At 41.1% G+C, this 27,624-nt stretch overlaps 1 protein-coding gene across 1 annotated transcript; it reads right to left on the bottom strand.

Moving 5' to 3' along the window:
• Nucleotides 1–26,828, bottom strand: SDHAF4 (succinate dehydrogenase complex assembly factor 4). The gene is made up of 3 exons (XM_064360924.1): nt 26,747–26,828; nt 14,552–14,704; nt 1–5,749 (listed from the first exon to the last, which is right to left on the bottom strand). The coding sequence occupies exons 1-3, from the start codon at nt 26,808–26,810 to the stop codon at nt 5,640–5,642; spliced, it is 327 nt and encodes a 108-aa protein (XP_064216994.1). The 5' UTR covers nt 26,811–26,828; the 3' UTR covers nt 1–5,639.
• Nucleotides 26,829–27,624: the final 796 nt, after the last annotated feature.

A 27,624-nucleotide genomic window follows, 5' to 3' on the forward strand; every position in this document is an offset into this window, starting at 1 on the left:
TTAAGTTTGAAAGAGATTTATTGGAGGAGATATCTGTGAATTATGAAGGAGGGGAGTAGGTAGGGTTTGACACCTGTGAAGGAGAGAGTGAAGGAAAGGCGTCATGGGGTAGGAAGAATCTCACACATTAGCATGTTTCTAAGAAAATTCTGGGCAATCTAGTGGGAAGTCCTTGAGCCAATGTTGCCCACCAGGGGAGTGGGCCAGTGTTAATAGCCCTGCCATTCTCATTCATTGGCTGGGAACAGCAGGAACACAGTGGTAGATCCTATGGGGTAGCAGCGAGGGTTCTCAATCAACTCTGCTTCTCACAGGAGATCTGGGTGATGCATTTCCATGGCTACCACATCATCTTTTGTAGGTGCCAAATTGATAGTCTTCAAGTTTTTTCATAAATGTTTGATAGACATACAGACTACAAGTGTCTTCATGCTGCCAAATTTCACCTGTATATTTGAGAACTGTAGTGAAATATGTTACTATTAACAGAGGTTAAGAATTATATTATCGTAATACAACACTTTGACTGTTATATATTTTAATTAGCGTTTGAAGTATATAAATTGTCTTTCTTCTATTGCACATCATGATAATTAGTGTAGAACACAAACAAAATTATACAACAAAAATTTAACATACGATTTTTCTCTCTTTCTTTCTTTTCTTTTTCAAGACAGAGTCTTGCTCTGTTGCCCAGGCTGGAGTGCAGTGGCACAACCTTTGCTCACTACAAGCTCCATCTCCTGGGTTGAAACGATTCTCCTGCTTCAGCCTCCCAAGCAGCTGGAATTATAGGCATGCGCCACCATGCCCAGCTAATTTTTGTATTTTTTAGTAGAGATGGGAGTTTCACCATGTTGTCCAGGCTGGTCTCGAACTTCTAACCTCAGGTGAACCACCTGCCTTGGCCTCCCAAAGTGCTGGGATTACAGGAATGAGCCACCATGCCCAGCCTAACATACTATTTTTCGAATGTTAACTTAATAAAAACTTTTATTAACTTGGGCAGTTGGAGGTTGACTAAATTATAGACTATTTCTAAAGAAATGTAGTTATTATGTTGCAGCATACATAGTAATTGCAACTAGAAGAATGAATGTTGACTGAGAGAGAAAACTGATATAAAGACCAAATGACTAGTCCTAATTACACACTAGTTAATTTGTTTCTGAGATAATAATTTTTATTCTCTTGAGTCTCTGTACAATCTTCTCAAATAATATTGCACTTGTAAATCATATCACACAGTTATCAGCCTACTACATTCTGTCTTCTATAGGCTTTGCAAAACCTTTCTAATTCAAGTGTAGCCTCGGAGCTGAAGGCCCAACCTCTGAGAGCGAGTGAGGCCAGATGACATGCAGCAAAGGATACCTTATGGGAGCCCAGCAGTTCCTGTCCCTCCATTATTCCAGATCTGTAAACTGGACTTGACTTTTCCTGACCCAATTATCAAAAGTCCACAGGGTAGGAGGTTTTGAGTCATCCAAACTCACTGAGCTAGTCCATTTTATCCCCTGCCTTTTTATATTTGCCCTCTACACCTACTGTCTTAGTCTGTTTTCTGTTGCTTATAACAGAATAGCTGAAACTGGGTAATTTATTAAAAAATGATCTTTCTTGCTTGCTTTCTTCCTTTCTCTTTCTCTCTTTTCTTTTTTCTGAGACAGAGTTTCGCTCTTGTTGCCCAGGCTGGAGTGCAATGACGTGATCCTGCCTCAGCCTCCGAAGTAGCTGGGATTACAGGCACGCACCACCACACTCAGCTAATTTCGTAGTTTTAGTAGAGATGGGGTTTTACCATGTTGTTCAGGCCAGTCTCGAACTCCTGGCCTCAGGTGATACACCCGCCTTAGCCTCCCAAACTGCTGGGATTACAGGTGTGAGCCACTGTGCCTGGCTAAAAAATGATATTTATTTCTTACAGTTCTGAAGGCTGGCAAGTCCAAGTTCAAGGGCGACATGTGGGCCAAGTTCAAGGGGTCTTGCTGGTGGAGACTAGATTCTCTATAATAAAGTCCTGAGGCATCACAGAGTATGATATGGTGAGGTGGCCAAATGTGCTAGTTCAGTTCTTTCTCTTATAAAGCCACTAATGCCTCATCCTTATGACCTCATTACATCCTAATTACCTCCCAGAGGTCCTACCTATCAAGTAGCATAGTTGGATTTCCCATCTCACTAATACTATTACAATGGGGATTAAGTTTAACATGAGTTTTGGAGGAGACAAACATTCAAACCGTAGCATTCTGGCACTGTCCTCCCAAAGCTAATGCTCTTATCACATACAAATACATTCATTCTATCCTCATAGCCCCAAAGTCTAAACTCATTCCAGCAACAACTCAAAAGTCCAAAGTCTTACCTGTGAGCCTGTGAAAACAATTTATCTACTTCCAAGATACAAGGGCATAGGATATACATTTCCATTCCAAAAGGGAAGGGAAAAATAGGAAAGAAAAATGAAGTAATAGGCCCCTAACAAGTCAGAAACCTAGCAGGGCAGACGTTAAAACTTGAAGCTCAGCTGGGCATAGCAGTTCACGCCTGTAATCCCAGCACTTTGGAAGGCTGACACGGGAGGATCCCTTGAGGTCAGAAATTCAAGATCAGCCTGGGCAACATGGTGAAACCCTGTTTCTATTAAAAATACAAAAAAAAAAAAATTAGCCAGGCATGGCGGTGGGTGCCTGTAATTCCAGCTACTCAGGAGGCTAAGGCAGGAGAACTGCTTGAACCTGGGAGGCAGAGGTTGCAGTGAGCGGAGACAATGCCATTGCACTCCAGCCAGGGTGACAGAAAAAAGAATGAGACTGCATCTTGGGGAAAAAAAAAATCCTGAAGGTGGAGAATCATCTCTCGTGACTCCATGCAGGCATCCTGTGAACACTGAGGTAGGGAGTGGGCCTCCAAAACATTGGCCAATCTCACGCCTATGGCTTTGCTTGTTGTAGTCCACGTGGCTCCTCTCACAAGTTGGAGTCAGGTGCCTGCAGCTTTTCCAGGCTGGTGTTGCATGCCAGTAGCTCTACAGTTCTGGGGTCCCAGGGTGGTCCTGCCCCTGTGGCTCAGAGTACACTGCCCTGGTAGAAACCTTCTGTAGCAGCTCTGGTCCCACATTTCCACTCAGCATTGCCCTAGTAGAGGGGCTTTCTGCAGTGGCTCTGCCTCTGCAATAAGTCTCTGCGTGGGCCCACTGGCTGTCTGATACATCCTTTGAAATCTAGGGGGAAGCTGCTATGTCTTAAAGCTCTTGCTATGTGCTTGCAGAATGAGCACCATGTGGAGGCCACCAGGGCTTACTGCTTGTGCCCTCTGGAATGGGGGCACCAGCAAGCAGCATCTGAAACCACGTGCATCACTGGATAGTGCTGCCAAGATTTACAGCTTGGACCTTTTGGAGTGGCAGGTCGAGGCACACACTGGGGGCCGCTTGAGCTAGAGCTGCCTGAGCAGCCAGAATGCCAGGAGCAGAGGCCCAAGGCAGCAAGCCCTTAGAGAGTGCCCTAGGCCTGTCCCTTTAGACCATTTTGCCATTTTAGGTCTCTGGGACTGTTATGGGAGGGGCAGCTTCAAAGATTTCTGAAATGCCTTTGGGATCTTTCTCCCATTGTCCTGATGAATAATCTCTGGCTCCTTTCTAGCCACATTAATCTCTTTAGCAAAAAGTGGCTTGCTTTTCTCTGCTGAAAATGCTCTTTCATTCTCTACCACATGTCTAGGCTTAGAGTTTCCCAAATATTTCTGCTTTGCTTCCCTTTTGATTATAAATTCTGTCTTTAAGTCACTTATTCCTTCTTGCAGTTTAATGTAAGTGGTTAAAAGTAGCCATGCAATAGCCTGAATGCTTTGTTGCTTAGATATTTCTTCCATCAAATATACGAATTCGTCATTCTTAAGTTCTTAAATTCCAGGCAGCAGTTTTACATGACTAGCAAAAAGGAAACTGTTGAAATAGCTGCATAAACTAGGGGCTGATGAGAATAAACTAGGGGCTGATGAGATCCTGAAAAACCAGGATGTGAGCCAAGTTGGCTAAGACCTACTGGACCCACACTGGATTTGACCTGGGTTTTACTTAGTACCTCATTATATGCTCATTACCATACTAAAGCACACACAGACCAGTGGCATGACTATTCTGGGAACACTGGTATTTGGTGTAAAAATCGGTGGCACCACAATTCCAAGAAATTTTCACCTTTTTCCAGGAATCCTCATGAATATTCCACCTCTTGGTTACAGAAACACGTAAAGGTAGAAGCCCTAAACTCCAGAGTGACTCTCTTGAGTATGCCCACACTACTCTTTCTTGAATGTGTAGTTGTTGTTGTTGTTTTTTTGTTTGTTTGTTTTTGAGACAGGGTTTCATTCTGTTGCCCAAGCTGGAGAGCAGTGTCACAATCTTGGCTCACTACAATCTCCGTCTCCTGGGTTCAAGGGAATCTCATGCCTCAGCCTCCCAAATAGCTGGGATTAAAGGCCCGCACCACCAGACCCAGCTAATTTTTGTATTTTTAGTAAAGACGGGGTTTTGCCACGCTGGCCAGGCTGGTCTCAAACTCCTGGCCTCAAGTGATCCACACACCTTGGCCTCCCCAAGTGCTGGTATTACAGATGTGAGTCACCGCACCCAGCAGAATGTGTACTTTTTCACTTTGCAATAAATCTCAGTACTTTCACTATTTTCCGACTTGTCCTTGAATTCCTTCTCATCATGGTGTCAAGAGCCTGGATATCGGCTGGAGTGGGGGTCCCACCAGTGTTTGGGGACCTCCTCCAGCCTACCGGCATCAGAAGTATTATTATTTCCACTTATACATAAGGTATTGAAGCACAGAGAAGTTAAGTAAGTTGTCCAAGGTCACATAGGTAGTAAGAGGTAGAGTCAGAATTTGAGCCCAAGTAACTGAGTAAGTAATTAACAGGCTCCAAGTTAAAGATTTTCTGTTATTTTTGTGGTCTCAAACTATAACGCATTATTTAACTCTCATGTTAAAAGCCACTATCCCCTAGTACACAGCAACACAATCATTTTTTAAAAATTATTTTATTTGTGCATTTTGTAAGCAACTAATTTAAACTGAAAAATGATGAAGTAAAGGCCTACAGCTCTAAGAATCATTTCTAGGATGGGCGTGGTGACTCATTCCTGTAATCCTAGCACTTTGGGAGGCCAAGGCAGGTGGATCAACTGAGGTCAGGAGTTCGAGATAAGCCTGGCTAACATGGCAAAACCCTGTCACTACTTAAAATACAAAAATTAGCCAGGCATGGTGGTGAGTTCCTGTAATCCCAGTACTCAGGAGGCTGAGGAAGGAAAATTGCTTGAATCTGGTAGGGTGGTTGTTGCAGCTGGGATAGTGCCATTCCACTCCAGCCTGGGCAACACAGCAAGACTATGTCTCAAAAAAATAATATTTCTATACTTGTTAAATTAACATATGTTAATGAAAAAATATTTTCCCTTTCCTAATTTATAGCAGCATATTTTCTTCCAAAGCCATCATATATATATTTAAACACATTATGGAAACTACATGACATGAAGGACATAAAGAAAGAAAACAATCAGAAATAAGTTAATTCAGATGTACGTATTCAGAAAACAATACTGAGGTTAAAGAATATGTGACTTAAAAATCAATACAGCGCCCTTTTCGTTCCCAATCTCCGTATCGGGTAGGTTCTGGGCCCCTGGGTCCACCTTTTTCTTTGGTCACTGGATTAACATCATCTGGAAATTCTAAGGAAAACAAGATATAAATAAAGTAGTCAATGGAGGTAGGAAAAGGATTATAGTCTATTTTATTTTATTTATTAATTATTATTTTTGAGACAGAGTCTCTCTCTGTCGCCCAGGCTGGATTGCAATGGTGTGATCTGGGCTCATGGCAACCTCTGCCTTCTGGGTTGAAGTGATCTTTCTGCCTCAGCCTCCTGAGTAGCTGGGATTACAGGTGTGTGACAGCAGCCTTGCTAGTTTTTGTATTTTTAGTAGAGATGGGGTTTCACCATGTTGACCAGTCTGGTCTTGAACTCCTGACCTCAAGTGATCCACCCACCTCGGCCTCCCAAAGTGCTGGGATTACAGGTGAGAGTCACTGAGCCCAGCCTATGGTCAATTTTAAAGACAGGGTTGCACGATAGGCTAGATCTTAGTAAACAGGTTACCACGCAGGCTTTAAATGAACTGTAAATGTGATTCTTTTTCCTGAGCTTGAGAAGAGAATACAAACTACAAATTCATAAGACCTGAAAGGTCTTGAAATAAGATTACTTTGAAGGAGTCCTTTGACTTAATGCCAGTTTTCTGAACAGTAAAATGGGGAAAACAATCATACTTCCCTCACTGTGTTGATAATTAAACAAGGTAATCCATGTAAAGGATTTAGCATGGTGCCTGGTGCATAGGAATGCCAATTAATCTTAACTAGATAATTACTGTTCCTCATCATAGGGTTTTGGCTTCAGCAACTGGCTGGCTGGTACTGCCATTTATAAGCATAATGGTAATTATTATTCTTAATACCATGTGTCCATAGTAAGAATCCCCATCATAAGCCAGGCTCAATTCTCAGCACTTTATGCATGCAAATTCATTTAATCTTCCTAATAACCTAGGGGACAAGGATAATTATTGTTCCAATTTTATAGATGAAGAAAATAAGGCAAAAAGGGTTAAGAAAGTTGCTCTGTATCACACAGCTTCTAAGTGATAAAACTGAGTTTGAATTCAGACATCCTGGCTGCAATCTTGTTCTCAGCCCATACACCGTACTGCTCTGTATATGGAAAAAACAGGAGAGGAACCAACTATTAGAGAGAGCTCTAATTCTCTGTTTTGTCTTGTTTTTTGAGATGGAATCTAGCTCTCCTGCCCAGGCTGGAGTAGTGCAGTGGTGTGATCTTGACTCACTGCAGCCTCCACCTCCTAGGTTCAAGCAATTCTCCTGCCTCAGCCTCCTGAGTAACTGGGACTATAGGCATACATCACCATGCGCAGCTAATTATTGTATTTTTAGTAGAGATGGGGTTTCACTATGTTGGACAAGCTGGTATCAAAATCCTGACCCCAAATGATCTGCCCACTTCAGCCTCCCACAGTGCTGGGATTACAGGCGTGAGCCACTGTGCCTGGCCCTTAATTCTTAAACTGTATCTATTTCTTTATTTATTTACTGTGGCCACCCTCCCAACACTTCCCATTCCTTCCCACATTTGAATTCTCTTCAGCAATTATCACTAATTTAGTATATTTAAAAAATTGATTATTGTCTGTCTCTCCCACTAAAATGTTTTAAGCTTCGCTGTGGTAAAATGTGTCTGTTTATCCATCGCTGTTTCAGTATCTGGCCCACAGAGGATACTTAATACATATCATATGAATGAAGAGATTTCCTCTTATCTTCATGGCAATCCTGTAAGCACACAGTTTCATTCATTTATTCCACTATTACTCTGCCAGGCCCTATGCTATGTAAAGATCGAGTAAGGGATACAGTAGTGACCATGAAATACAAGGCCCCTTCTCTCACAGGGTTTACAGAGTACTGAAGCAGGCTAGAAAAAGGGCAAACAAACAAATACATACAAGAATAACAAACTCTGGCAAGGCTAGAAAGGGAAAGTGCAAAGTGCTCCATCATCTCAGTTTCTTCTCACAAGGGCATCCTAAGGCAGGTGTTAGAAGGAAACTGAAACCCAGAGAGCAGAAGCCTCTGAGAGCTCCAGTTCAAACCCAGATCTGCTTCATCCAAACCCCAGGGTCACTTAGGTCTCGCTTACATTCAATCCCTGGAGAAGTCAGTTATACTCCTGAGCCATACACCAAAAGGCAACTAGACTTTTGGGGGTATGGGTGTCACACTCCCTCAAGGTGGGTATTCTCTGCTGAGGTCATCATTGTAGCTACTTACACTAAGCCCAGATGTTTGAACCTGTTCTATTGAGGAACCACATTGCTTGGACTCCGGAAGAAGGTGTAGGGGCCAAGGAAAAACTCCCCCTTTGGCCTCTGAAGGTTTGCTGAAAATCAACTGACAAAAGACAGATTAATAGAAGAAAAGGCATATGGATTTTATTTTTTCCTGCGTAGCACGGGGGAACTGCAGGAGAATGATTACCCAAACTGTATCTCTTTGAAAACTACATGATCTTCACCAAAATCATAAAGCCTCTCTATAGGCAACAGAAAAAGGATCCAGAATTTACCCTGAACATTTTTCAAATATTCATTCTTTTATTATTGTTATATTGTGAATAAACTCTCCCTCATACTCATCATCACTCTGTTTCCTAAAGAATTCCATGCTTTGACTGCAATGCAAGTTGGCTTTTTCCTACTCTATGACTTCCCCTGAAGGTCTAATGGAAGTTCTTCTTTCTCACTCATCTCTGTGGCTCACTGGATGTCTTAGCTCAAGCTGCCATAACAAAATATCATATACTAGGTAGAGTAAACAACAGAAATTTATTTTCTCACAGTTCTGGAGGCTGGTAGGCTGAAATCAGGGTGCTAGCATGGGTGGTTCTCATGAGTGCTTTCTTCCTGGCTTACAGATGGTTGCCTCTTGCTATGTCCTCATGTGGCAGAGAAAGAGAGACAGCAAGCTCTCTGGTATCTCTTCTTATAAGGGAGTTATTCCCACCACGAGGAGACTACCATCAGCTTTATTAAAGTATTGTCTGCTTATAATAAGATTCACCCATTTTAAGTATGCAGTTCAGCAAATTTTAACAAATGTTTACAGTCAAGTAAATAACACAAAGTGTAAAATAGTTCCATCCCTTAAAGGGTTACCCTACTCTCAAGATCTAAACCTAATCATCTCCCAAAGGCCCCATCTCCATATACCATCACATGGGGGGTTAGAGCTCCAACAAATGAATTTTGGGGGACATAATTCAGTCCATAGCACTGGGGAAGAAAGAACAGGTGAAGATGTCCCTCCTCCTCACTGCTATTTCCAGCCTTTCATTCCAGTGCTCATCTCTATAGCCTCTCTTTTTGGAATTCTCTAACATTTACTTAACCAATGCTTTTCTCCAGTCTTAGAATAAACTCAAAGATTCTTCTATCTTTTTGGATGAGATCAATATTCTGGTTCATAGTTTCATCTCTCTCCCCATCATCCCTAATATCAACATTCACATGAATAAATCATCACATACCGAGGCTACAGAGGTCACCAATCCCTTTCCTGATGACTTTCATATCTACTTCTGCCGTCCACTGGAGTTTATTATTTTTTGAGTATGTTCCTTCTCCAAATCCCACTCTTGTGAGCACTCTTCTGACCACAACCTTCTATATTTCCATGTCTCTTCTTCCTCACATTTGTTTAACCTAATTTTTGCCCTTATATTAACCTACAGTTTTCTGAAACTTTTTGCTCTCACCGTTAGCACCCTGGTTCCTGCTCTTGGTGTCGCATTTTAGACTAATGCAACAGAATCCCTCTTCCACATTATACTAAGTGAAAGGAACCAGACACCAAAGATTACATATTGTAGAGTTTGATTTATATAAAATCCTAGAAAGAGCAAAACTACAATGATAGAGAACAGATCAATGGTTGCTGGGAGGAGGTAGAGAGAGGATGAACTGCCTGGTGACTCTTTAGGGGACATAACTATTTTATACTTTGTGTGGTCTCCATGACTGTAAACATTTGTTAAAACTCACTAGCTGGGCACAGTTGCTCACACCTGTAATCCCAGCACTTTGGGAGGCTGAGGCAGGTGGATCACAAGGTCAGGAGTTTGAGACCAGCCTGGCCAACACGGTGAAACCCCATCTCTACTACAAATACAAAAATTAGCCAGACATGTTGGCGGGTGCCTGTAATCCCAGCTACTCAGGAGGCAGATGCAGGAGAATGGCTTGAACCTGGAAGGCAGAGGTTGCAGTGAGCTGAGACCGCGCCACTGTACTCCAGCCTGGGCAACGGAGCAAGGCAAGACTCTGTCTCAAAAAAAAAAGACAACGAAGAAAAAAACCAACCAACCAAAAAACACCTTACTCAACCATATATTTAACATGGGTGAATTTTATTATATGCAGATTATATTTAATAAAGCTAATTTAAAACAATCTGTATCCAAATACATTTCCTCACTGCTCACTGCATAAAGCCCTTACACTGTAACCTGGCAGTTCAGGCCCTCCCAGATTTGAGCTGAACCTGCGTTTCTAGCTTTATATTCGATTAATTCAAGCCTATCCAACTCACAGTCCACGGGCTGCATGTGGCCCAGGATGGCTTTGAAAAGTGGCCTAACGCAAATTCATGAACTTTTTTAAAACACAGTTTTTTGCGTAATTTTTTTTTAGTGAATCAGCTATTGTTAGTGTTAGTGTATTTTATGTGTGGCCTAAGACAATTTTTCTTCCAACGTGGCCCAGGAAAGCCAAAAGATTGGACACCCCTGTATTAACTGAATATATATATATAATTTATGCTGAAGCCAAAGAGGCCCATTAGCTGTGTCTTGCAAGTGCTAATGTTCTGCAGCCTCTTTCACTTTGACCATAACTTTCTCCAGCTATTTTGAGATATTCTCCTTACCATACCTTATCTATTTATTATTAATTCTCCTTACCATACCTTACCTACTTATAAAAATTTTATTTTTCTGGCCGGTCATGGTGGCTCATGCCTGTAACTCCAGCACTTTGGGAGGCCAAGGCAGGTGGATCACCTGAGGTCAGGAGTTCAAGACCATCCTGACAAACATGGTGAAATCCTGTCTCTACTAAAAATACAAAAATTAAGCCACGCATGTGGCAGGTGCCTGTAATCCCAGCTACTTGGAAGGCTGAGGCAGGAGAATCGCTTGAACCCGGGAGGCGGAGGTTACAGTACGCCGAGATCGTGCCATGGTACTCCAGCCTGGGTGACAGAGCAAAACTCTATCTCAAAAAAAAAAAAAAAAAAAATTATTTTTCCTTAGACCCTAGCTCTCTTTTGTCTACTTTTCTCTGATCTTTTTGTGTATCTCTCACGCTAGTGAGCATACGATGTCCTGCTCATAGTTATTTACATCATCTTCCCTTCTTATTCATCTTTACATCAAGCAGGGTGCCTAGCTACATTTTCCTTTATCATCTTAATAATCTACTCTTTTCAAGGAGACAACCTACACAGTTTGCTTAGAATAAAGTAGAGGCAGGGAGACAAGACTAGAAGGAAGGAAACAAGGAAGCAGAGAGGCTTGTTAGGAGACCAGTGAGCTACTGACAGCTTGAATTTGGGCCTTATTGGTAGGATGAGTAAGAGGGAATACATTTGAGAGATGTTAAGAGGGTAGAAGTAACAGGACTTGGTTAGGACTTGGAAGTAACAGGAGACAGGAAGAGGCAGGAGTGAAGGATTATCCCCAGATTTTGGGCTCGGGTAACTTGGTCGACGGGGTGGACTGGAAATCCAGAAGGAAGAGGACGATATGAGGTCAGGCTGGTGGGAGGGCTGAAGGTGAGTTGGAACAATGGGTACAGGATGACTTTAGTTTTGGAAATATTAATTTTGAGACATTTGGAATATGCAAAGAAAGATATTCAGGAGGCAAATGGAGACAGGAGAGTGACACTCAGAAAAGAGGTCTGATTAGAAGTATGAATGTGTGAATCACCAACACATAAGTGATATTTAAAATCACTTTAAGCCGGGTGTGGTGGTTCATGCCTGTAATCTTAGCACTTTGGGAGGCTGAGGTGGGAGCATCATTTGAGCTCAGGAGTTGAAGACCAGCCTGGGCAACATAGTGAGACTCTGTCTCTTCAAAAAAATAGAAAAATTAACCACCTGTGGTGGTGCGTGTCTGTAGCCCCAGTTACAAGAGAGGCTGGGTAGGGAAGATCATTTGAACCCAGGAAGTTGAGACTTCAGTGAGCTGTGACAGTACCACCGCACTTCAGCCTCGGTGACAGAGTAAGACTCTGCCTCAATCAATCAAATCATTTTAGGGAAATATGAAATCTCCCTAGAAATGCTTAGGGGGCTAAGAACAGAGGCCTGGCAAATACTCACATTTAGGTGTTGGACAGAAGCAGACGATCTTTAAAAGGGGCCCAGGAAGAAATGGTTGAAGAAACAGAGTGAGAAACTAAATAAAGCATGCCAGGTACGGTGGCTCACATTTGTAATCCCAGCACTTTGGGAGGCCGAGGCAGGAGGACTGCTTGAGCCCAGGAGTTGAGGCCAGCCTGGGTAACATGGCGAGACCTCATCTCTACAAAAAAGTTTTTAAAATTAGTTGGGCATGGTGGTATGTGCCTGTGGTCTCAGTTCCTCAGGAGACTAAAGCAGGAGGATAGTTTGAGCCAGGAAGGTTGAGGCTGCAGTGAGCCTCATGCCACTGAACTTTAGCCTGGGCAACAGAGCAAAACCATCTCAAAAAACAAAACAAAACAAAACAAAACACACACACACACACAAAATGAAACTAAGGAAAGCATAATGGAAATCAAGGCAGGAGATCTCCAGAAGGAACTGTTAACACTGTGAAAGATTGTGGATTGTTCAAATAAAACAAGGATCGAAGAGCACCTGCTGTATTTGGTGATGTTTGTCAGTACAGTTTCTAAGCAATGCTAAGTTCAACATTAACTTGAGTGATACAAAACTTACGTTGAATGCCTGCCTACCATTATGTCAAATAGATGATTAGCTTATAAAATGTGCTGCTTTTTGCTTTCTTCTTTTTTCACTGTGGTAAAATATATACAACATAGTACTTATCACTTAACCATTTTTAAGCGTACAATTTGGTAGTATCAAATACATTCACGGCTAGGTGCAGTGGCTCATGCCTATAATCCCAGCACTTTGAGAGGCTGAAGCAGCTGGATCACCTGAGGTCAGGAGTTCAAGACCAGCCTGGCCAACATGGTGAAACTCCATTTCTACTACAAATACAACAATGAGCCAGCGTGGTGGTGTACCTGTAATAATCCCAGCTACTCAGGAGGCTGAGACAGGAGAATTGCATGAACCCAGGAGGCAGAGGTTGCAGTGAGCTGAGATCATGCCACTGCACTCCAGCCTAGGTGAAAGAATGAGACTCTATCTCAAAAACAAAAGCAGTAACAAAAATATATTCACAGGGTTGTACAACCATCACCACTATCTATACCTAAAATGTTTTCATCATCCCCACAATGAACTCTGTACCGACTAAACAGTAACTTCCCCCTTAGTCCCCCGAGTCTCTGATAACCTCTATTCTACTTTCTGTCTCTATGGATTTGTCTATTCCAGGTACTTTATATAAATGGAATCATATAATATTTGCCCTTCTGGGTCCAGCTTATTTCACTAAGCGTAATGTTTTCAAGGTCCATCCATGTTGTATAGCATATATTAAAATTCAATTGCTTTTTATGACTGAATGGTTTTCCACTGTCTGTATATGCTACATTTTGCTTAACCATTTATTTGTTCATGAACATTGGGCTGTTTCCACCTTTTGGCTACTGTTAATAATACGATGAACATAGGTATAGAGATACCTGTTCAAGTCCCTGCTTTCAATTCCTTTAGATACACACCTAAGAGTAGAATTGCTGGGTCAAACGGTAGTTCTATGTGTGACTTTTTGAGGAATAGCTATACTGTTTTCCACAGTGGCTGCAACATTTTATATTCCCACCAGAAATGCATGAAGGTTTCAATTTCTCCACGTCCTTCCCAACACCTGTTAGTTTCCATTTTTTTCTATTATAGCCATCCTAGTGGGTGTGAAGTAGTATCTCATAGTTTTCATTTGCATTTCCCTAATGATAATGATGCTGAGCTTCCATCCATGTGTTTGCTGGCCACTTGTACATTTGTATACCTTCTTTGGAGAAATGTCTAATCAAGAACTTTACTATTTTTGATTTTTTTGGTCAATTATTAGAGTACACACACACATATATAATATACACATATTATATATTTATTTATCATACCTCATTATTCATATAACAAAATATATAAGTTAAGACTCAAGTGCTTTGCTATTTCTGATTTTTTGTTGAGTTACTTAAGTTCTTTATATATATAATATATACATTATAGATATATAAAGTGGCTGTATTTATTATACCTCATTATTCACATAAGTTAAGACCTTCTTTGACACAAATAACACGATGTTGATGTTATTTGTATCAAAGAAGGTTTTAACTTATGTGAATAATAAGGTATAATAAATACAGCCACTTTATATATATAATGTGTATATTATACAAATAATGTGATGCCATTTGTATCAACAAATATATTTATATATATTTTGTTATGTGAACTTGTATATTTTATGTGAATAATGAAGTAAAATAAAGCAAACATAATCAAATACCTGTTAGAGTCTTGAAAATCTTCTTTATTAAGAAACTCACATGTATTGTTGGTTAATATGGTGATTTTACTCATTGTTGAAATATGCTTTATTACTAAAGAATTTAAGCAATAACATATTTCTTTTCTTTCATTCATTCTCTCAATAACTAAAACATTTTCCTTGATACTTTAAAAATTGAGAGGTGCTTAACTATACTTACTTTCCAGTGGTTCTTTCTCTAAGTGGGAACCCTCTGGTGCATCAAAACGACCTTCTGGTAACTTTGGCTTCTTAAGGGACTGTTTGACAAGTTCAGACTTTCCTCCTTGAGAAGAACTTGTTTTCCTCAGAGACTGACACAAAAGGGGTGATCCTAGAAAAGTAGAGATAACAAAAAAATATTATTCCACTTCAAACATTTATAAATTTTATTTATTTGTTTTTAATTTATACATTCACATTTCTCAAAGTACAAAAAGATACAGAGTGGAAATTCTTCCTTAGGCAGCCATTTCCCTTCCTGGATGACTACCAGTTTGAAAAGAAGGGTTATGAAATAAATTAGTTAACCATTATCAACACTGGAGAAACTTATATTAAAACATTAATTCCTATCTGAAGCAATGCCAAAAAAGAAAAAAAAAGGAGTTTGAATATTAAGAGTAACTTAGTGGTACAAACTTTTCAGGACAATATTTAGGATTCCAATCTCTAAAAGTCACAGATGGCTATATTTAAATCCTAATTATGGTCCTCTTTTTCTGTCAACTAAAACTTTAAAGAATACATCAAGTTGGGCACAGTGGCATGCACCTGTAGTCTCAGTTATGCAGGAGGTTGAAGAGGGAGGATTGCTTGAGTCCAGGAGTTCAACTCTAGTCTGGGTAACATAGTGAGACCATGTCTCTAAAAAAACATTGTTTTATGGGGAAAGAACTCCCTATTTGATAAATGGTGCTGGGATAGTTGGCATCTATATGCAGAACAATGAAACTAGACCCCTATCTGTCATCACATACAAAAATTAACTTGAGATGGATTAAAGATTTAAATGTAAGACCTCAAACTGCTAGAATCCTACAAGAAAACCTAGGAAACACTATTCTGGACATTGATCTTGGGAAAGAATTTATACCTAAGTCCTCAAAAGCAATTGCAACAAAAACAAAAATTGCCAAATGGGACCTAATTAAACTAAAAGCTTCTGTACAGCAAACAAACAAACAAACAAAAAACTATCAACAGAGTGAAGTAAACATACAACTTACAGAATGGGAGAAAATATTTGCAAACTACACATCTGAGAAAAGTCTCATATCCAGAATCCATAAGCAACTTAACTCAACAAGCAAACAACCACATCACTAAAACATAGACAAAAGACGTGATGAGACACTTCTCAAAAGAAAACATACAAGTGGCCAACAAACATATTAGAAAATGCTCCACATCACAATTATTAGATGAATGCAAATTAAAACCACAATGACAGACCACGTCACATCAGTCAGAATGTCTATTATTAAAAAGTTAAAAAAACAACAGATGCTGGTGAGGCTGTAGAGAAGAGGGAATGCTTATATACTGCTAGTGGGAATGTACCTTAGTTCAGCCACTGTGGAAAGCAGTTTGGAGAGTTTTCAAAGTAATTAAAATAGAACTATCATTTCACCCAGCAGTCCTGTTACTGGGTATATACCCAAATGAAAGCAACTCATTTTTCATACCAAAAAGACACATACACTTGCATGTTCACTGCAGCACTATTCACAACAGCAGACACAGAATCAGCCTAGGTGCCCATCAATGGTGGACTGGATAAAGAAAATGTGGTACATATACACCATAGAATACGATGCAACCATAAAAATAATGAAATAATGTCCTTTGTGGCAACATGCATGCAGCTGGAGGCCATTATCCTAAGGGAACTAATGCAGGAACAGAAAACCAAATATCGCATATTCTCATGTATAGTTCTATAGAGTGAAACACTGGATACTCAGGAACATAAAGAAGGCAACATTAGAAACTGGATACTATTATGGGTGAGGGAAGGAGGGGGTACAAGGGCTGAAAAACTAACTGTTGGGTCATTAACCTTGGTGGTGGGATTATTTGTATACCAAATCTCAGCATCACACATATACCTAGGTAACAAACCTACACATGTACCCCCGAATCTAAGATAGAACTTGGAATTTTAACATACACTGGGTATCTGCAATGTGTAATGAGAAAATGAGATCATTTTCTCTCTAATTTGTAAAGAGAGTTAAACTTTCAGTGCTATGAAAGTTATCCAAACCCTTCTTGAGATAACGTTCAATAAGCGCAAAACCACAGGGAAAAAAGTGATCTCAGTGTTAAGGGTTTTCGGCTTGCTAAAGAAATTGCTTTAGAAGCAGAAAAATTTGGGTACAAGTTCCAGCTACAACCCTGTGGCAAGCAGAATAGTGGTCTCAAAGATAATCAGAATCCAATACCCAGAATCTGTGAACAGGTTTGGTTACATGGTGAAGAATTTTGGTAGCAGACAGAATTAAGGTTGCTAATCAGATGACCTTAAAATAGGGAGATTATCCAGGATTACAGGGTGGGTCAATGTAACCACAAGGGTCCTTTAAAATGGAAGAGAGAGTTGGAAGACAGACCTGACCCAATGTTGCCCGCTTTGAAGATGGAGGAAGGGGGCAAGCTAAGGAATGTGGACAGCCTCCAGAAGCTTAAAAGAGAGAAAGAAATGGATGCAGCCTCCAGAAGGAACACAGCCCTGCTAACTCCCTGGTTTTGGCTCAGTGAGACCCCTTTCAGACTCCTGATCTCCAAAACTGCAAAATGTGTTAAGCCACTAAATTTGTGATAATACGTTATAGCTGCAATAGGAAACAAATGCAACCGCTTACTAGGGGTTTGACGTTGGTCAAGTTTCCCTGTCTGTTTCCTTCCCTCTAAATAGAAAATCACAGTACCTATCACACGAGATTGCTGAATAAATGGGACAATTTATGCATTTAGTGTAGTGACAAACAGTATTTACTGTTATTTTGATGGAATTATTTGTAAGCCCTTGACAGCACTACATACAATTAGAATGTTTTTTTATTACACATATCTTTCTCATATTCCAGCCATCACTACATAACTCTACCTCGTTTAAAGAAATAGACGCAAATACATATGCATACAGTTAAGATAAAAGAATAAGTGTATGTCTGTGTATGTGTACACAGTGAGTAAGGGCATCAATAACTTGAGCCTAACTCTGGAATGCATAAGTTAATTTGCATAAGGGTTTCTGGTGAAGAACAGAAAACTGTATCTTGGGAAAAGAGAAGACTAGCAAAGTGTAAGTTTGAGAAACTGGTCCCTAATATGACCTTGCAGACTTCTTAAAGACTTTATCTGTAGAAAGAGGGTTTACAAGGAAAAGTTGAAAGACCAGTTTTCTCAAGGGACTCTGAGGCCATTGGAAACATAAACAGAACTATTTTTGTAGTCAGGTAACTGTGACAGAACACGGGGGAAGATAATGCCCCTCATTCCTGCACAGTACAAGATAAGAAGGGACACTGTGCTCCTTGGTACCTGCAGGCTTTACAGCTTTGGACACAAGTGTGTGCACATCAGCCTGCCAGGGGTGTTGGCAGTGAAGCACATACAAGTAGCTTCAAAGGCAGATCATAAGAAACGAGGGCGTGTCAGATGAGGAGCTAAGCCCAAGGACCACTCCTGTCAATTCTGCCATTAAATAGTATGTGTTGAGCAATAGTAACAGTATTAATGTTCATATTTCATTTTGGCTATCAGCAGACTTCTGACTAACTCGACCACACAGGAAATAGCTGACAAACTTAAAGTAAAAGCCATCTTTTAATAGTGTAAGGAAATAACAACCATAAAGTCCAGGTTTTCTACTTCAAGGAGTGGTTTGACTTTACCCAAACCTATTTAGAATTGTGTTTACGTGGACAAAATAGACAAGAAGAACACCTTCTAAAAGAAGACATAATCAAAGCAAAAGAACGACTCTCTCACACATACACACATATACAAAAACAACACACAACTCAAAGCTTTTGTCTCTGGCAATTTGAGAAATCAGAAATGCCAAAACCCTACAGCCATAAAATACCTAAAAAGGTAAAAAAAAATCCCTTCTAAATCAAAGATAGAACCTTTATGAAAGTAAATAATGATAAACTGAAAAGACAGTCCAGTGAGGTAAACAAAGTGAAACAGCTACATTTCCTGTCTTTTTTTTTTTTTGAGACAGAGTAAAAATATTAGCCGCCACACCCAGTTAATTTTTTATATTTTTAGTAGAGATGGGGTTCCACTATGTTGACCAGGCTGGTCATTTTTTTTTTTTTTTTTTTTTTTTTTTTTTTCAGAGTCTCGCTCTGTCTCCCAGGCTGGAGGGCAGTGGCATGATCTCAGCTCATTGCAACCTCTACTTCCCGGATTCAAGTGATTCTTGTGCCTCACCTCTCGAGTAGATGGGATTACAGGCACCCACCAATGCGCTGGGATAATTTTTGTATTTTTAGTAGATAGGGTTTTGCCATCTTGGCCAGGCTGGTATCAAACTCCTGACCTCAAGTGATCCACCTGCTTTGGCCTCCCAAGGTACTGGGATTATAGGTGTGAGCCATGGCGCCCAGCCTTCTTGTGTCTTTCTTGCCTATAGCTTGGGATATAGAGCTTTCAGGACAGCAGGGAGATAACAGTCTCTTAAGCCCAAGCAAAACAGAAAGCATATTAGAGGCCAGGACTTAGGGAGGCTCACATACTGAGAAAAGACAGTAAACTGGAAGATTTTTGTTATTTTTTGAGACAGGGTCTTGCTCTGTTGCCCAGGCTTGAGTATAGTGGCGTAATCATGGCTCACAGTAGCCTTGATCTTCTGGGCTAAGACATCTTCCTGCCTCAGCCTCCTCAGTAGCTGGGACTACAGCTATGTTCCACCATGCCCAGCTAATTTTTTATTTTTTGTAGAGATGAGGGGGGAGTCTCACTATGTTGCCCAGACTGGTCTTGAACTCCTGAGCTCAAGCAATCCTCTTGCCTCAGCCTCCCAAAGTGCTGGGATTACAGGTGTGAGCCACTGCACCCAGCTGAAAGATTTAAAACATAGATAAAAACCACCTGGGGAATTTTGTAAAAACATACACTCTGAGTAGTTTTAGGTGGGACTTGTGATTCTTGCATTTTTAACAAGCTCCCAGGTGATGCTTATGATGCTGTTCCAAATACCAAGGAACTAGAAGACAGTTAAAGAAGGAAAAGTGTCCACTTTAAACTTGGTTCTGAGTGAAGATGTGAAAAAAAGAAGCCCCTCTGAGATTCTGAAGCCACTGGCTGACCCACATCTGTGTTTAGGCCTAACTACACACTATCTGCATCTTCTGCATCTCCTAGAAATCCCTAATCATCTTTTTTTCTTGAGATGGAGTCTTGCTCTGTCACCCAGGCTGGAGTGCCGTGATGCGATCTCAGCTTACTACAACCTCCACCTTCCACGTTCCAGCGATTCTCCTGCCTCAGCCTCTAGAGTAGCTGGGATTACAGGTGTGCACCACCACGGCTGGCTAATTTTTGTATTTTTAGTAGAGATGGGGTTTCACCATGTAGGCCAGGCTGGTCTTGAACTCTTGACCTCAGGTGATTCATCTGCCTTGGCCTCCCAAAGTGCTGGGATTATAGCTGTAAGCCACTGCGCCTGACCACCCCCACACATCTTATTATAAAGTGGACCCAAGTCTAAAGCTGAAGTGTTCCCAGACACATGGCAGAGGTAGATGCAAATCCTCTCAAGAGAAATAACTCTCCACCCATGTCTCATGGTGGTCTCACAGAGAGAATCCCAGAAAAACAGTCAAGGAAACAAAGCCCCACAAACAAGTCAGTAGAATCAATGTACAAAGTAACAGCGGGACACCAAAGATTTTGTATACAGAATTCAGAATATAAAATAACTGGTAAATTTTTTTAAATTCTTTTTTTTTTTCCCTAGACAGAGTTGCACTCTGTTGACCAGGCTGGAGTGTAGTGAGTGGCATGATCTCGGTTCATTGCAACCTCTGCCCGCTGAGTTTAAGCGATTTTCCTGCCTTAGCCTCCTGAGTAGCTGGGATTTCAGGCATGTGCCACCATGCTTGGCTAATTTTTGTACTTTTAATAGAGATGGGGTTTTGCCAGGCAGGCCACACTGGTCTCAAACTCCTGACCTCAGGTAATCCACCTGCCTCGGCCTCCCAAAGTGCTGGGATTACAGGTGTGAGCCACTGTGCCCGGCTAGCCTTATCATTTTTCATCGTTCTCTTATTGCGTACATATTTTTGGCTTTGTGAAAGTTTTTTTTAGGCTGGGCGTGGTGACTCACGCCCGTAATTCCAGCACTTTGGGTGGCCGAGGCAGGCAGATCACTTGAGGTCAGGAGTTCCAGATCAGCCTAGCCAACAAGGTGAAGCTCCATCTCTACTAAAAACAGAAAAAATTAGCTGGGCGTGGTGGCACACACACTTGAACCCCAGAGGCAGAGGCTGCAGTGAGCTGAGATCATGCCACTGCACTCCAGCCTGGGTGACAGAGCAAGGCTCTGTCTCAAAAAAAAAAAAAAAAAAAAAGGAAAGAAAGAAAAGAAAAAGAAAGCAAAAAAAAGAAAAACAAAAATGATTAGGCCACCGGGTGTGGTGGCTGACCCCTGTAATCCCAGAACTTTGGGAGGCTGAGGTGGGTGGATCATGAGGTCAGGAGTTGGAGACCAGCCTGGCCAACATGGCGAATCCCAGTCTCTACCAAAAATACAAAAATTAGCCAGGCAAGGTGGTGGGTGCCTGTAATTCCATCTACTTGGAAGGCTGAGGCATGAAAATCGCTTGAACCTGAGAGGCAGAGGTTGCAGTGAGCTGAGATGGTGCCACTGCACTCCAGCCTGGGTGACAAGAGCAAGACTCTATCTCAAAGAAAAGAAAAATGATTAGGCCAAATAAAAAAAAAAGAAGAAAAACATAGAAATTCAGAAATAACGAATCTAAAATTCAATAAAAAGGCCAAATGGCTGGTTGGGCATAGTGGCTCATGCCTGTAATCCTAGCACTTTGGGAGGCTGAGGTGGGTGGATCACCTGAGGTCAGGGGTTCAAGACCAGCCTGGCCAACACGGTGAGACCTCGTCTCTACTAAAAACACAAAAATCAGTCAGGTGTGGTGGCGTGTGCCTGTAATCCCAGCTACTCAGGAGGCTGAGGCAGGAGAATCACTTGAACCCGGGAGGTGAAGGTTGCAGTGTGCCACTGCCCTCCAGCCTGGGTGACAAAGCAAGACTCTGTCTCAGAAAAAAAAAAAAAAGACTGAAAGTGTGGCCAGGCGTGGTGGCTCATGCCTGTAATCCCAGCACTTTGGGAGACTGAGGCGGGCAGATCACAAGGTGAAGAGATCGAGACCATCCTGGCCAACATGGTGAAATCCCATCTCTACTAAAAATACGAAAATTAGCTGGGTGCGGTGGCGTATGCCTGTAGTCCCAGCTACTCGGGAGACTGAGGCAGGAGAAGTGCTTGAACCCAGGAAGCGGAGTTTGCAGTGAGCTGAGATCGTGCCTGCCCTGTTGCCTGGCAACAGAGTAAGATTCTGTCTCAAAAAAAAAGGCTGGAAGTGTTGTAAAGCCTTTGGTAAGGCTACTACAAAAAAATGAGAGAAGGCTAAATAAATAATGTGAGAAAAAGAGAGTACATAATTATATGGAAAGCAGGAAATTTTAAAAAATACCACAAACTTTGTGCCTACATATTGAAACAATACAAAACGAAAACGTTCCCAGAAAAAGTTAACTTATCAAAACTGACTTAAGAAGAGGAAACCGGATACGTATAATAATTATACAGAAATTAAACAAGTAATTTAAAGTCTTCCCTCAAAGAGAAGAGCAGGTCTAGATAGTTTTGCAGGGGAGTTGTAACAAACCCTCAAGGAATAGATAATTACAATCTTAAACAAAATTTAACAAAGAAGGGAAAAGGGTGAGTAGAATCCCCAATGTATTTTATGAGGCTAGAATAACCTTAATTTTAAAACCAGGAACGGCTGGGCGCGGTGGCTCACACCTGTAATCCCAGACTTTGGGAGGCCGAGGTGGGCGGATTATGTGGTCAGGAGTTTGAGACCAGGCTGGCCAATATGGTGAAACCGTGTCTCTACTAATAATACAAAAATTATCCGGATGTGGTGGTATGCTCCTATAGTCCTAGCTACTCGGGAGGCTGAGGCAAAAGAATCGCTTGAACCTGGGAGGTGGAGGTTGCAGTGTATAAGAGAAGAAAATTACAGGCCAATTTCTAAACAAAATATAAGCACAACAAACACAACATTATATTTAAAAATATAATCACCATAATTCTTTGGAATATTTTCTAGGAATGCAAGTGATTTACCACCTGAAAAATCTGGAACTTAACACCTCAACAGATGAAAGCAGAAAATGATAAACACCACAGTAAGATGAGAAAAATCAACTCAGTAAACTTCAAGATTTACTCATCATTAAGAAACAAATACAAGGCTGGGCACAGGGGTCACAACTGTAATCCCAACACTTTGGGAGACCAAGATGGGCAGATCATTTGAGGTCGTAGTTCAAGACTAGCCTGACCAACATGGTGAAACCTCGTCTCTATTAAAAATACAAAAATTAGCTGGGCGTGGTGGCACACACCTGTAATCCCAGCTACTCAGGAGGCTGAGGCAGAAGAATCGCTTGAACCTGGGAGGTGGAAGTTGCAGTGAGCTGAGATCACAACACTGCACTCCAGCCTGAGTGACAGAGGAGACTCCAACTCAAAAAAAAAAATAAATAAATAAAAACCAAAACCAAAATCAAATACATAAACAAAATTAAAAAAAAAAAATCCCAAAATCCTACGTAGAAAGGGATTTCCTTAAATGGAAAAGGGAACAACTGTAGCTAATATCACACCTTTTTTCCTCATATTTCATCAAATTTTATTTCACAAAGGAAGGGAGTGTAGAAGGCTTGGACTGAAGACCCACAGTTATGGATCATTAAATCCAGTAAGTAAATGTAAATCCAAAATAAAGAGTTCCAACAACAACAACAACAAAAAGAAGGTAATTTCTTTTGTTTAAAAGAACAGAGTTATTTGGGAGATAGCTACACGTCTTCCCTGAGGATTCGTTTATAAAATATGCCTTAAAAGTTATTAGGAGATGGTGACTTTCAAAAAAAATGTAGCAGTTTTATTTAAATGATTCCAATATCATACCTTAATGAAAAATTACAAATGCATTCCCTTTATAATCACAAACAAGATAAATATGCTTGCTGTCATCACTTCTAGTCAACAAGGTGTTGGAAACCTGAGCAAGGAAAGAAAAAGATACAGGGATTAGACAGGGAGGCTGAGGGGGTGTGGTGGCTCAAGCCTGTAATCCCACCACTTTGAGAGGCTGAGGCGGGTGGATCACTTGAGGCCAGGAGTTCGAGATCAGCCTGGCTAACAGCAAAACCCCATCTCTACAAAAAATATAAAAATTAGCCAGGCATGGCAGCACACACCTGTAATCCCAGGTACTGGGGAGGAGAATCACTTGATCCTGGAAGGTGGAGATTGTAGTGAGCCAAGATTGTGCCACTGCACTACAGCCTGGGTGACGGAGCAAGACTCCTTCTCAAAAAAAAAAAAAAAAAAAAGAATTAGACAGGGAGAAACTAGACTGTCACTATTTGTAGATAACATGAATGTCTAAGTAGCAAACTCCCCAAAATCTGCAAGTAAATTATTTAAATTAATAAGGTAATTTAGATACAAAATCATTAAGCGTCATGTTTCTATACATAAGCAACAGTCAGAAAATGATAAGATTTATACAAAGTTATGATTATGATTATCAAGACAGGCAGTATCAGCACAGGAATAGACAAATAGGTCAATGGAATTGAAAAAAGAGCCAAGAAATAAATGTATGCATATATATATAAGTAAACTTGATTTATGATGGCTGGCATTATATCAGTAGGGGAAAGGTCCTATAAATGCATGAACCCGAGACAAGGGATTGACATGAAAAAAAAAAAGAAACTGGTTTCCTGCCTTACACCATGTACAAAAATCAATTCCTGGTAGAATACAGGCTTAAATGTGAAAAGCAAAACTATAAACCTTTGAGAAGAAAATCTAGGGGCCTATGTCTATGACTCTAGGGTAGAGAAGGGTTTCTTAGACAGGACCACAAGCAGTAGCAATAAACAAAAGGATCAAGACAAAATTTTACGATAAAATTATAAATATCTGTTTTTTGTTTAAACATCTGTTTATTAAAAGATATCTTTTATATTGAAGCTGCATGATTACACATGCAGGCCCATTATTCTATTCTGCTTAGCAGTGACAGAAACAAACCACAAAGTGAGATATGTGACACTTACATAAATAAAAAAGTTTAGTATACAAATACATGTAAAGAATGTAAATAAGAAACAATCTGTTAAGAAAAAAGGCCACACACAGTGGCTCAAGCCTGTAATCCCAGCACTTTGTGAGGCTGAGGTGGGTAGATCACCTGAGGTCATGGCAAAACCCTGTCTCTATTAAAAATACAAAAAATTAGCTGGGCAGGCGCCTATAATCCCAGCCTCTCGAGAGGCTAAGGCAGGAGAATCATTTGAACTCAGGAGGCAGAGGTTTTAGTAAGCTGAGATCTCATCATTGCACTCCAGCCTGGGCATCAAGAGTGAAACTCTGTCTCAAAAAAAAAGAAAGATATTTCACAATAAGTTATTATTTGAAAAAATGTTTTAACTTCTTTAATCACAGAAAAGCAAAATCACAATGAGATATAATTTCATCACCCTCTGGGCAGCCAAAAATTAAAACTTAAGACAAAATTAAATTTTGGCAAGTTTGTGGAGCAACAGGAACTCTAATATACTGCTGGTAGAAGTGAAAATTGCTATAGATTTAGAAAATGCGGTTACACCTTGGCATCATATTGTAAAATTGAAAAGACCTTATCATACTCCAGGAATTGCACTCCTTCTACTAATGCACAAGTAAGGTACACAAGAATGTGTAGCAGCCAATCTTGGTGTTTCTAGAATTACCCAAACGTCCTTTGAGAAGGGCAGTGGAAAATGTTATCATATGTTCACACAGTTGAATTGAATGAATAACTACAACCTCATCTATCAATGTGGATCAATCACAAAACAAAGCGTTAGCTGAAAAAAGAAAAGTCAACAATATGACACCGCTTCTGTGAAGACTAAAAACACAGTCGCACAGTTGTATCAGGAAGCAGCACATAGAGACCTTCTTGGCAATGGAGACTATTTCTCAAATTGGAAAATGAGTTCACAGATGCTGGTTGTGCTTCATAGCGTACTTGTGTGCTACATATATATATATACATGTGTGTATTTATGTGTATATATATATGTGTCGAATACTTCATAATTGTTTAAAACTAGTGAAAGAGGGATGTTAAAAGAACCCTACAAAATTTTAACATTATTACCTTGAGGTTTGAATAATGTGGGAATCTCACTTTCTGTATTAATCGTTTCTGGACCATTTAACACTTACACAATTAAGTAAAATGTTTGTATCTGGGGAAAATGATTGCACAAAGGAAAACAAATTGCTTGGAAATCCAGTGCCATTTACAATGAGGGCAATAATTGTTTTCAACTTACATAACTTCTCCATGTGTCATAAATTAAAACTATGTTTAGCATAGTCTGGGCTGCTACCTCTAGTATCTTGAGAAAAGTTTCCAACAAAAATGGGTTTAAAAATGTTGGTTTTACTGAAAGCATGAATGCTTTTTCTGTACTAACAATTCTGGCTCCATCTAATTTACGTTATACTTATTTGCCTTTGACTCACTTTTGCACTTTTCCCATTTTAAAAACCGTAAACTGCCACAAATCCTTTTCTGCTGGAGGCTGGACCAAGAGCGCGCATTCCTGTTAATAATGATGCAAATAATTTTTTTTTTTTTTGGATGTAAATAAGTAAATCAATGACTCCCATTCCCAAAGCGCCTTCTTTTGCATTTTTCTCAGGGACATCAAAGTGTGGTACGCCCTGCGAGCTCCCAAAGGAACAACCCGGAATGTTTGTGGTCCTGCTGGGCCATCGCGTATCCGGCGGGACGCGGACCTCCGGGCTGGAAGGGCCCTAGCGATCTTCTCGCTCTAGTCCCACCTGAGACCCGGGACGCTGCAGGCACCTGTCCAGGCCACCGGGTGGTCGGCTGGGCAGGAGAAGCTGGACAGCCCCTGGCGCTATCGAACGTTCGGGACACACTCGACTTCCTCCGCGGGAGACGCCTCTCTCCGCGCCTGGACCTTCACGCCCCCGCCCGCGGCCGAGGCCCCGGGGCCAGGTGCTTACTTGCCGTTCTCCACGCGGTGGACGAGACCCTGCAAAGGAACCCGGGAAGCCTTGATGGGGTCATGGCGCCGACTCCCCGAGCTCTGCGCAGGCGCAAGCAATAGGGGGCGGAGCAAATGGCGGGGCGGGGCCTGGAGGGGCTGGGCGGGGCCTCTGTGGGCGGGGCCCCTGTGGCCGGCTGTAGGAATCCGCCCTCTGGGCCCAGGCTTCAACAGAAAAGGAGTGAGGCAGGGCTCGGCCCTTTCGCCAAGAAAGACCCAAGCTACCTGGAACTCCGTGTTAAAACGCCAAGTCGTGGCTGAAGTTAGATGAGGGAATAATTCCGTTCATGCCTGTCAGTCTGAGCCGAAAGGTCCCGTGGAAGATTTCTTTTATAGTGTACAAAGATTGAGCACCTTTTACTCTCTCATGTAAAATGCTTCTTTTACCTAGTTCTCTCTCTGTTTTGTGTTTTAAACCTTTGTTCAGTCAGCTCCTAATTCATCAGTTCTGACCGACTAACCAGATGATGATATGAAAGGCGACAGTTTTCAGTGAGGTGCAGAGCAAGAGAAGGCTCTCCATCCAGGCCAGCCTCCAGTGCAAGGAACTCTGCCACTTGACCCTTACATTCCAACAGCTCTAATAGTGTTGAGTGGATGTGGCAGACCTGGATGTTTTGTGCAAGTCGTGGAAATCTTTACAAAATCTCAGTGAAGGCCCCCAGAAATCTGGAATTTTGTCTTTTCTTTAAAAAAAAAGTTTCTGGCTAGCTATTGGGCCTTCGTAGTGTCTTGACCATGTGATATCAGGTGGCTATGCAATCAAAGTTTCTCATCATGAACTAAGAATTATCTGGTTCTTCTGGATAAGGAGATCTTTTCACGAAGAGAAAGTGG

Source organism: Aotus nancymaae, unplaced genomic scaffold (assembly GCF_030222135.1).
Source record: "Aotus nancymaae isolate 86718 unplaced genomic scaffold, 86718_ANA_hifiasm-v0.15.2.pri h1tg000040l, whole genome shotgun sequence".
NCBI lineage: Eukaryota > Metazoa > Chordata > Mammalia > Primates > Aotidae > Aotus > Aotus nancymaae.

Excerpts from the sequence above, each read along its gene's own strand:
- SDHAF4 (XM_064360924.1), bottom strand. The coding sequence starts at position 26,810 with ATGACCCCATCAAGGCTTCCCGGGTTCCTTTGCAGGGTCTCGTCCACC. Across the intron at positions 14,705-26,746 it reads CACCGCGTGGAGAACGGCAA|GATCACCCCTTTTGTGTCAG; the intron begins GTAAGCACCTGG and ends CTACTTTTCTAG. Across the intron at positions 5,750-14,551 it reads AGAGAAAGAACCACTGGAAA|AATTTCCAGATGATGTTAAT; the intron begins GTAAGTATAGTT and ends TGTTTTCCTTAG.